General features: G+C 44.4%; 1 protein-coding gene across 1 annotated transcript in view; it reads right to left on the bottom strand.

Moving 5' to 3' along the window:
- AK5 (adenylate kinase 5) overlaps positions 1–12,046 on the bottom strand; it is a 275,978-nt gene that overhangs the window by 26,582 nt on the left and 237,350 nt on the right. Inside the window, exon 11 of the mRNA XM_058658212.1 lies at positions 974–1,137. Within this exon, the coding sequence (XP_058514195.1) occupies positions 974–1,137 (164 nt within the window). The remainder of the gene's footprint in view (positions 1–973; positions 1,138–12,046) is intronic.

Genomic DNA, 12,046 nt, shown 5'->3' with positions numbered 1-12,046 from the left:
GGCTGCTGTGCCTGTGAGGACAGGAAGTAGACTAAGTCAGGGTGGACCAAGAGGAGGTGACTTGATAGAGGAGCTTGGGGAACTCCTGTGTCAGGATGTAGTCCCTGCAGGTGAGGGCAAGTGGTTGGGAGCATCCCAGAGCAGGCCAGGTTACATTACCCACCAGCATATGTGTGGGTCAGGTCTGGGTGAGGGCTAGGCTGGGCCAGTTCATAGCACCCACTGGCACACTGTGAAACCAGGACAGGGTGCAGGACAGGTCTGCTTGGGCCGCAACACCAGCCAGTTCACATTAGCACCAGGACTGGGGACTGTCCAGGGTGATCTTGGCTGCAACACCCACTAGCATGAACTGGAACTGGGGGAAGACCAGTCTGAGCAGGCTATAGCACCTGCAGGTGAATGCCAAGGTGAGGTGGGCCATACCAGACTGAGCTGTAGTGCCCATTACCACATGTAGGACCTGGGGGAGGCGGGTGGTAAGTTCAGTAGGAGGCTGAGGGGGCTTCCCTGCTTGACCATACTCCTGCTGGTCAGTGTGAAAACTGGGACTGGGGGCAGACCAGACTGGTCAGAGCTGCAACAGTCACTGGCCTACATGTGAGCTTGATGAAGGGGAGAGCTATCCTGGGCTAAGTGACCATATCCACTGGTGCATACATGAGCCAGACTAAGGGCAGACTTGTTGGGCTTTGCTGAAGCATTAGCTGAAAAGTGCCGGGACTCAGGGCAAATCCCGTCAGACTAGACTGCAGTACCATCTGGAAAGTGAAAGATCTGAGCCTGGGAGTGGGCCTAGTAGGGAATCTGTGGGCACCCCTCTGATGGGTTGCAGCTTTCACACAGCAGATGAGGAAAATATAGCCACAACCCTGCTGGGTTTCTTCATCCTAGTGACTCCCATGTATCACACCATCCCCGGTCTCGCCTTGGCCAGGGAAGGCAGCTGTGAGGGGCAGCTTGTGCTGCTTACTGAGGGCACCAGGTCTCCACGCTCCATGATGTCCCTGATCAGCTTGCTTCTTTCAGATTCTGATGCCAATTCATGACGCAAGAGCTCCCCAGTCGACAGATGAGTGAATCCATATTTTTCCACCAGCTTTTCGCACTGGGTGCCTTTGCCAGAGCCAGGGCCACCTTGAAAAGAAGTCATGAGTTAGACATGAATCCTACGTTTTCTGGGAGGCAGTAATCAAGCATGGGTTGGGAACTTAGGATCCAGCAGGGGCTGTGCTAGGAGGTCACTAGTGGAGAATGGGACAGAGTCCTGACTCCTGAAGCTTATTATCCTTGGAGTGGAGCAGGTGTTCTATACAGACAGTAAGCTGCTACTAGTTACAAGGTTCTACCTTGGTAACTGGTGGCTACCAGCAGGTGCAGTGTCCAAAGTGGGGCATGTGTCCCTGTTGTAGAGATGAAAGTCTCAGAGGTTTCCTTAAGAGCTGAAAAAGACCCTGGCCATTATGCCTGACACATGGCGGGCACTGAACAAATGCTAGCTGCTAATTAAAAAGAAAAAGCTCTTATTTTCAAATGATTACAAATTTATGCAAAAACTGTAGTAGTATACAAAGATGTGCCTCTCTCTCTCTCTCTCTCTCTCTCTCTCTCTCTCACACACACACACACACACCACTTTCTTTACCCAGTTATCAACTCTTCTACTCATCAAGGTCGTACCTGCCTGAGGCCCCAGTCAGATGTGCTCCCCCTTGGCAGGAACTGGCCCTCTCATCCTCCCCTCAGCTGGGGCAGGTGGTGCCAACAGCACCTGGGTACTCTCCACCTGCGTTAGACCTGATCTCCAGGTCCTTCACCAGCCCTTCTGTTGCACAGAGGGTGCTGAGCATCCTTGGTACCTCACACAGCACCTTGCACATCGTAGGTGTTGCCTACATGTTTGACATATCAAATCTTTCTGATGAAAAGGAGTATTTGCATTGGAATGTGAAACATTTGAGATTTTAGCATGCTAGTGAGGACATATGACTTGTGCTGTCTTCTTGGTTTGCATCTGTTCACATCCAGAACCTCTTCCTGAGGACAGCCAGCAACTACTGCCCCTCCCCACCCAGGATGATCATTCGTTGTTGTTCTCCAGTAAAGAGCCTCTTGTTCCCCCTTCTGTGTTTTGGCTGCATACCCAGGAAAGTGCCATGCTTCCTGTCCTCTGCCCACCGAGCAGCTGTTCTGAGCCACTGTGGAGAGCTTAGCTCTGCAGGGTTATCATGGTCATGCAGTGACAGAGGCTTACAGAAGGGACACAGAACACTTGATGGAGCAGCCACCCACCAGCTAATGCTGTGCTTGCTCCAAGTGCCATGACTCTGACCTTCTAATGGAACTGGGAGTACAGGAACAAGAGAGAGCCACTTGGTTAGGGTATGCTTCCAGATAACAAGCACTGAGCCCCTGCATAAGCTTGGGCAAGTATGGGGAGTGCTGCGGTGGCTGGATTTACCTGGAAACCCTTTTCCTGGGATGGCTGGAAGACCGTCATGTGGGAGAGATAATTTCAGGCTTGGCCTACAATGCAAAAATGCTGTCTGTGTTCCAATTATTTTCTTTCTTCAGCCTCTCACTAATATGACTATTATAGTTTTTGTTCTTCCCAAATGTTATTTAATAAATTTTGACATAAAGGCAATTAAAAACCTACAGCTCAAATTAACAACAGCTGTGTGTTAAACACCAGCCACTGCCCTGGTTGGGAACCCTTAGCAACAGCTGCAGATTCTTAGCATTCTCGGGCCAAATGGCACAGGCAGTGTGGAATTTTAAGTAACCTGCACAATGCCTTGATTCTTTCCTTGGCTCTTAACTGAAGAAGAAAGTGATTTTATCACTACAGAAAGCACAAAAACTGGTGGAAGCAGGAATTTTCATATACTGTTACTTACATGTTTTGGAGGTCTTAACTTATGACTTATAAATAAAAAACAATAGGGCCTTGATATCCCATTGGGATAATTTGATCTGTGGGGAAAAAAATCTATCTGAGGAGTCACACCTCCGAATGAGTGGGCTGTGTTCTCTGATGCTAAGATGACTGACGACAGATGAGCTGTCACACTCACTGCCATCTGACTGGTTTTCAAGGCATCATAACTGCAGCTTGAAACAAACGTATACTCAACCTCATGTCGGGGACATGAGATCCTGTTTCGGACAGCTCATCAATACTTAAAAAGCAATCATTTTCAACTTCAAATGTGATTTATACTATTCATTGGGCAAAGCACAAGCTCTGCGAGCTCCACTCTCTAGGCAGACTCTCATCTGCCACAGTCTGCAGGAGGAAGTGCAGGTAACCCAGGAACCCCAATCCTATCTTCTCATTGTACACGTTGGCACTGTGTTTTCTGAGGTGGAGCCTAACAAGGTTTACCACCTCGGCATGCCCATCAGGTCACTTTTCTCGGTTGGCTTTTCTATTTATAGGAGCAATTATCCCTGAATAGACAGCTCCTGTACTCATTAGCTGGGCTCCTCAAGGTCAGGACGTGCCTCCTTGAGCTGCTCCTGATAGTTGGTCTCAGGAAAAAGAAAAAAAAAAAAGAATAAAATGGCAAAGCTGGGCTGTTACTGTACATTCTGGAATGAGAGACCATGCTGTCACAAATATAGACGTCACAGAGTTTGTCAGCTGAATCCCAAACATGAACGAATGCGTGCAGGTTAGTGTTCTACACAGCAAAGGCAAGGGGCAGGTTAGAAGTCCTTTGGTGGCATTTTACTGTGGCTCTGTTGCTGCAGAATGCAACCTGGCACCCAACAGGAGGCTTGTGACACCACTCCTGGCTTGTAAACATCTGCTGGGCAGAAGGTGCCACCCTGGCACTGCCATTGGCCCTGGGAACACAAAGACTCAGAGCTGGGTCTTATTCCTCAGTGCAGTGCCAGCCCAATGGGGGATACAGAGATGACCCTGCCGTCATGGCCCTATGGCCCACATGCAGGGCCACCAAGCAGGAGCCCTCTGCAACTCAAGGGATATGCTAATGAGGAAGAGCACCTGCTTGAGCCTGGGTTTCTGTTGAGAATGGCCAAAGCAGGAGAGTGCCTGGAGGTGTGGTGGTGGTGGGTGCTCAGGAAGCTCTTTGGATCTTACAGGAAACCCTGGTGCTGTCACTTACTGAATGTGTGATGATGGGTTGGTCTTGAATGTTCTGAGCCTTAATTTCTTTCTTCAGCTGCAAAACCAACTTTGCCTTATCCTGTCTTTGCTTTTCCTACCTCTTCATTTCCCATATCCAATCAATTGCCAATCTCTGTTGAGTCTACATTTGAAAAAGTCTCTTACTGCAAATCTCACTAAAATCTTTTTCTTGTGCTAGTTATTCTCCATCAGAACACTGGTGCTTGGTGAATGCAGCTGACAATGAAGCAAGGTTAAGTTATACGTCTTTTTTTTCCTGGATTCCGTCATTAACATCTCAATACTTAACCTAAATGTAATGTAGTCTAGAGACCATCATTACTTAAGAGATGTCCGGGCTATCTGTAGGTACCACTTCTTCAGAGTCAGCATTAAATTTCTCTTACACACACACACACACACACACACACACACACACACACACACATACTGATCTGGTTTAAAAACTCATGAAGTTTATTTTCTCTAAGCAGATGACAGTGCTCGCTGCACTCTAATTACCACCAGTGACGCTTCCTAGGTCTTCATTCCTGGCATTTCCCTCCAACTCCCTACCCCTGGCTCACAGCTCTTCCAGCCTCCTCAGTCCCAATGACCTTCATCATGACCCAATTGCATCTCCCAGTGAGCTGGCTGAAGCTGAAGGTTCTTCCTGCTCTGATTACCTCCTCTTCTCCCTTCTCATTTCCTTCTTTGTGGTCATCATAACCTCACTGAGTTGGTCCCTTTGGGCTCCACTTGCCTCCCTAACAAGCTAAACATGAGGCACTTATTAAACTGTGTGGTGCCTGCACTGATGAACACTAGCTCCTTTGCCTAGCCCACCTTTTGCTTTATTTGTGTCCACTCAGAATTTCTTGAGGGTGTCAGAAAACTGAGCCAACTTGGTTGTACCCTCCAACTTCATATTTTTTTCTTTATTTTTTATTTTGTTGATGATCTTTACATAGCTGATTAGGGAGCAAAGGGTCAAGGGCTACAGGAAAGTGGATAAGACCATTGTTTCCACATTCTCCTTTTTCCTTCCTATATCTGGGGGAAGGGGAAAGATAAGGGAAGAAGCCACACCAGCATCCTAACCATCCCAGGGTCCCCGATGTGGGGCCTGCTCCGAGGGCTCCGGTCAAGTGGTTTTGAGAATTCAACAGTTTTGAATTGCTGCCAGTCTCGCCACTCTAAGCATGATGAAATTTCTCCAGAATCCAGTAGCTGACATAATTGCCTTAGAATCACCATTTGCCTAGATTTTCACTGCCAATACTTGTTTCATCCAGCTCTGGATCATGGACTCTGCAATTTTCTCCATGGTTGAAGTTCTGAGTCTAGTGATTCTGTTGGGGGAGCCCCAAAGAAACCTCATCGGAGGCGATCCTAGACCTGGTTCTTGTGTGTGCTTGTTTTTTCATGCTTGTTGGCAAATATATTCCTCTCTTGCTGATATCATATGAATGTGCATGGATGGATTCCATTATTTCCCTGATTACCCTCAGACACTTTTATATCTCTCACTCTTAATGGTTTAAATGATCGTACTTACTAAAATGATGAAAATCATCTTTCTTCTTTCCTCACCATTTTCAATATGCTTGTGTCTTTATCCTTTGTTATGTATTCATTTGTTCTCCTACGTGAGAGATTTCATTCCATTCATGTAATGTGCAACCTAAGACTAACTTTCTCTGCTTTGGTCTGATAGCACCCTGGCATTTTCTTCACGGTATCTCTTGTTTACCAATCTATCGCCCACTCAAGTATTGATTTGGTCCAGCCTTGCCTAGCTCCTGATATCATTCAGGGTGGTACAGTTACCTGTTCTGTCTATCTAGTATCTGTCCTTTATCGTCTGTCTATCTAACATCTACCTACTATCTTCTATCACCATCTAGCATGTTGCTATTTATCTATCAATCATCAAAATCACCATTTATTATTTATTTATTTATACTTGGATCTGTATCAACAGCAGAGCAGCCAGTACCCAACTGGCACTGGTGACTGTGGTCTATGGATCTGGGTTTGCTTGGGACACCATGGTGCTCAAAAGCAGTGTCTGAAACATAGCAGTCACTGCTTAAAAGTGTTGGAAAAGCAATCTCATCATAACTGAATCTGCTCTTGCCTGCTTCAAGAATTTAATCCTCTTTTTTTGGTCCATATTAATTTTACTTTTCTCAGTTGGTATCTCCTCTCTCTTTTAAAGATTTATTTACTCATTTGAGAGGCATGGTTACAGAAAGAAAGGGAGAGACAGAATGACAGAGAGACCTTCCTTCTACTAGTTCATTTCTCAAATGGTTACCCCAGCTGGGGCTGGGCCAGATGAAGCCAGGAGCCTGAACTGCATCTTATTTACCCCATGGGTGGCAGGAATCCAAGTCTTTGGATCATCTGATGCTGCCTTCCCAGGTGCATTAGCAGGGAGCTGAGTCAGAAGAAAAGCATGTGGGACTCACCTGGTGCTCATAATGGATGCCCGCATCAAAGGCAGTGGCTTACTGCACTGTGCCACAATGCCAGTCTTGACCCTTTCTTTTACGGTTACAGTGGAACTGGCTCTCCCCAGTCCAAACAAAACCATTTTCACTGTTGTCTGTGTCCTATAATTATCCTTCTATTTTCTTTTTTCTAGCACCATAATACTGCTTGTTTCCATTTACTTTTCATTTGTTGTCTCCTTGTCTTCTGGGAAATTATTTCATACCCTCATCGTTCTCTGAAATTGACCTTTTAATGTTTAATAGCAATTGCATAGCTGTCATATGGTTTGACAGCTTTATTCTTTTAGTTGTTAATACTTTTGACTTAGTAGCATTTAACACTTCTAACAAATATCTTGGAATCCTCTCTTTTCCAGACTTCCAGGACAGTTTGCTACACCCTCTTCCATCTTTCTGCCAGGTGAGGTTCACAGAGAGCAAAACAGTGCAATGTCACAAATGATGATTGATGAAGGCCATCACCTTGGGACCTTGGGACCTCACTGAAGTGGCTACTATGTTTCCTTTTACATGGAAGCATAAAAGAGCACAGGGCCAAGGCCTTGAGTGCCAGGTTTACATCTCAGACCTTTCTCCAGCTGTTTAGATGACTTTGATCAAGCGATATCCACTTTTTTTCTTTAGCCTCTTTGGTTATAAAGTGAAGGTGATTTTAAAGCCCATTGGTTATGAGGACAGAATGAGGCAATACGTATCAACTGCTTGGAACAGCAGTGGGTGCAGTGAGACACTCAGTAAGCATCAGTGGTGATTATCTGTAAAGTGAAGGAGATAGTGGTGATCCTTAAGAAGTCCTCTACAAATACAGGCACCGACTATCAATACTGTGGTACTACTGTGGCATGGACAGTCTTCCCAGCTAGGCTTGTGAGTATCAAATGTCTTCTGCAAATCAAATGATTCCATTTTTAAATAGTCCTCAGATTTCTTAAAACAAAACAAAACAAAACAAAACAAAACAAAACAAAACAAAACAAAACAAAACAAAACGCCCTATTAGGGCCAGCACGATGGCTCAACTGGATAATCCTCTGTATGCAAGTGCCAGCATACCATATGGACTCTAGTGTTACAGTTACTTTGCTTCCCATCCAGCTCCCTACTTACTTGTGGCAGAAAATAGCCTAAAACCTTGAGACCCAGAACCCCTGTGGGAGACCTAGAAGAGACTCCTGGCTTCGGAGTGGCTCAGCTCCAGCCATTGCAGCCATTTGGGTAGAGAACCAGCAGTGGAGGATAGCACAAAGCCTTGGGACCCTGCACCCATGTGGGAGGTGTGGAAGAAGCTCCTGGTTCCTGGCTTTGGATTGACTCAGCTTCAGCTGTTGCAGCCATTTGGGGGGTGAACTATCAGAAAGAAGGTCTCTGCTCCTCTCGTTGTAAAATCTGCCTTTCTAATAAAAATGCATAAATGTTTTTTAGAAATCCATTCTATTTCTGCCACTGATGTATTTTTTTGTCTTGAAATGGAAGCAGGTTCCAATATTAGGCTCAGGTTTTTGTGATCGCTTTCAGAGAAAAGCTATTATGCTGTCAGATCCTGGACTGATTGTGCCCCAGGAATGATGCTCCGCTCATCAGTGCCCATGAGCCACTTCAGACATTCTGTATCCAGGGTGAATTGCCTTGCTAAGCTCAATTTCAGCAGCTGCTGCTGGGAACTGACTTTCTCTTGACCAGAAGCAAGTGAGAAAAATAGATCATTGTCCTCAAAGACAGCATATCTATTAGTTCTGAAAGACACAGACTGCTTCCAGTTATTTGGTGACTGTGTTGAAATATACCAGTGATAGGGTCAGCTGAAGTTTATATGGAAAATTTAAAAGGGATTGTGAACTGCATAGCAGAAACTATGCCTTATTTGCCAGCACCTGTATAGAGTAGGCATTTGATAATGGTTAGATCAATGAACAAATTACAGACTCTGTGGGCTTAAGGCAGGCAGCCACGTTCATGACAAGGAAGGTAGCTGAGACCTCGGTCTTGATCACTTCTACTTTGAGCTGGCAGAGTGATCCTGGGAAAGTCACTGTGCTTCCCTGGATGCCGGCTTTATGGAGAGCCTGGCTTACAGCAGTGGTTTCCTGAGTTCCATTGCATTTACCTTACCAGATATTCCAGTTTTCTCTCTGTTGTGCTTCTCCTTGTTGCAGGATTACCCATCCCCATCTTTTGGAATTTAGAATTCTCAACCTCTAAATGTCAGTGGCTGAGATTTGGGACTTCATAATTTCACAAAATCCTCCAGTGAAGGAGTAGAGATTTGAGCAGTATACTTTGGAAACAATGTATAAGGTTAAAAAAAAAAGACGCATTTATGGATGGACAGAAAATTGTGTCTTGCTTTATCCCCTATCTTCTTCTGTCCATCTATAAATACATCTTTTTTTTTTTTAACCTTATGCATGGTTTTCAAAGTACACAATAGAATGTTTATGGTAGAATCCAGGTGGTAGGAGTACAAGTGTTGGCTGGAACATTCTTTCAGCTTTGATATATGTTTGAAATATTTTTGTAATAAACAAAGATCCTTTTTAAAAGAATTCCCCACGTATTCTGATGATTAGCCTGATTTGGAGCTTCTGGGATAGTGTAATCTAGGCAAGGCAATTTGCTGGGAACTCCACAGTGGTCACTGCAGGGAATCTTGGTTGAGCTCTCTTTTGGTACTTATCCTGTTTTAATGCTGAGGTAATGGTTCTATCATGAATGAACAATAGTTGTGATAACTAATAACAACCATCATTGCTTTACCAAAAGCTGGGCACTTTTCTTTATTGTAGAAAACTCTGTTTTAGAAATGAGCTGGAGAGAGGGAGTTCAATTGCTTCTACTGGTTCAGAGACTAAACATACTGGAGAAATCATTGTAGACTCTGGCTCATGAGACTTTGAGCCTGATATTTAATCTTGTGTTGATCTGTTTCAGGTACTTTGTTTTGTTCATTTAATCCTTACAGTAGCCATCTGAAGCAGGTTCTACTTATAACCATAGACCAGATTAAAAGCTGTGCCAAAAACCAGCCATGCCCTGGTACCACTAAGCTCTGTAGGGTCCTTTATGCCTTCTTGCCAGAAATCATGCAGATCTGATGTTCAGAAATGCAATGCACAATCTTCACTCAGTCCGAGTGATCAGCAGGATCTGGGCTTTTTGGTTCCAGAAGAAACAGAGGCTGCCTGTGAGGCACCCTGGAGTGAACACTGCCTCACTGCACATCTAAGACTCTTGTTTCACTAGGCGGCATGCATTTTTCTGTGTTGAATTCGGCAACCCTACCAGGTCACACCACTTATTATCAGGTAGACTGTGAAGTAGTAGTTTTATCTCGGATCTGACAACTGACAGCCTATGATTTTGTGACTCGTTCAGCCCAAATCCTGCCACAGCCAGATGAGAATGCCAAATGCTTCATTAGAGCAGGACTGTGTGGCTGGATTCTACGACCCCAGCTTTTACAGACCGATAGAAGATGAGGACAGGCATGCTTTGGTGAGAGCGAAGAGCAGGCACCACAGTGGTAGTGCTGGATTCTAGCCCCTGCTACTGGCTGAGCTCCAAAACGCTCATTGCACCTGAATCCCATCTCTAGCGGTGACAGTGGTAGGATTTCCAAATGGCTTTTTTTCTTTTTAAAAAATTTATTTATTTATTTTTATTGAAAAGGCAGATATACAGAGAGAAGGAGAGAAAGAAAAATCTTCCATCTGCTGGTTCAATCTCCAAGTGTCCACAACAGCTGATTGAGCTAAGCTGATCTGAAGCCAGGTGCCAGGATCCTCTTCTGGGTCTCTCATGTGGGTGCGGGGTCCCAAGGTTTGGGTCGTCCTCCACTATTTTCCCAGGCAACAAGCAGGGAACTGAATGGGAAGTGGAACAGCTGGGACACGAATCGGTGCCCTTGTGGGATTTGGATGGTTACAAGGTGAGAATTTAGCCACTAGGCTATTGCGGTGGTCCCTCAAACTCCTTTTGAGAAAGGACCATCCACCCAGAGAACTCCAAGGTCTATCCAAAATACAGATCACTAAGCACATGTATTTTTCCAACCTGTAGACTGCTGCCTTTCAAAAACTCCTTCCATTAGACTCTGGGTTTGAGTCTCCGAATTCTTGGAATTCATTGTTCTGGAGTGTTCTGCCTCTTCCAATTCTTCTTAACTACACCAAGTCACCTTTTCCTCCTATTTTGTAGTCCACTTCACACTCAGATCTTAGGCATGGATTAAATGAATGGGAAACTCACAAACCAAGCTTTTCTTCTCAATTTTTTATTTCAAAAAATATTTCTCCTCTGCAAAAGAAATACATGCTCCTTATTGAAAATTTAGATAATTCTGATAAATAGGGGAAGTAGTTCCAATTTTCAAAAGTAGCTCCCAAAGACACATTGGTTTTATTTATTTACAGCTTTTCTCTGCAAGTGGTTTTCTGTTTTTATTTTCATGGGGAATCTGTCTGCTCTGATATCTCAATTCTTTTGGTTTCTATATTCTTGTCTGAAAAGAAGCCTATTTGAGTTCCAAGGTCATTTCTAGCGTAATCACTCTATGCTTTTCCCTGAGTCAGGAACTGGCAAGAGCACTTGTGCTTGCAGTTACTCATGTACGGTGAAAGGAAGTGGGGATGCTTGTGGTGGACGTTAGTGGGTTACACTTGAGATTTTATGTTCAATTCTGGCGACACCATGGAAACCAGAAGTGTCACACATTGTGATGGGAATGTAAAGTTGGCACAACTATTCTGAAAGGTAACTTGGCAATAGAAGAAAGAAAACCTTAGGAGTTATTACATCTATGGCTTTTCCTAAAGATAAAAAAATTACTGTTACATAGACAATCACTATAGCATTTTGTAAAAATACCTTTTCCCATATCAGATATTTTTATTTGAAAAGAAATTAATTTATTTGAGAGAGAGAGAGACAGAGCAAGAATAAGAGATAGAGAGAGAATCCATGTCTCCCATTGGATGGCTGGGCACAAGCACTTGAGCCATCCTCTGCTGTTTTTCCAGATCCATTAGCAGGGGTTGGATCAACTGGAACTAATGCCCATACGGAATGTTGGTGATGCAGACCCACTATGCCACAACAGCGGCCCCCGAATCCAGCTTACTAATTTGTATCATGGCATGATGAGATGATGAGTGTTTCCAATTAGTGAAATTTCATCAAACTGAACACTTAAAACTAGTAAATTTGCTTTTCTGTTTCAGTTCAATCTAAAAAAATCCCTCAAAAGTGTCATAGTATATTCAGACATACTGACTTGGACAGAAGCTATTTGTGAAGTGTGGGCATTTGGTGTGGTTTGGGATGCCTGTTCAGGTAATGGCTCTGCTTCTGATTTCAGCAGCAGGTGAAGGCTCAAAACCACAGTCTCTTATCT

The sequence above is a fragment of the Ochotona princeps genome, chromosome 2, assembly GCF_030435755.1.
Source record: "Ochotona princeps isolate mOchPri1 chromosome 2, mOchPri1.hap1, whole genome shotgun sequence".
NCBI classification, from domain to species: domain Eukaryota; kingdom Metazoa; phylum Chordata; class Mammalia; order Lagomorpha; family Ochotonidae; genus Ochotona; species Ochotona princeps.
This window is presented reverse-complemented; position numbering and strand designations above follow the sequence as displayed.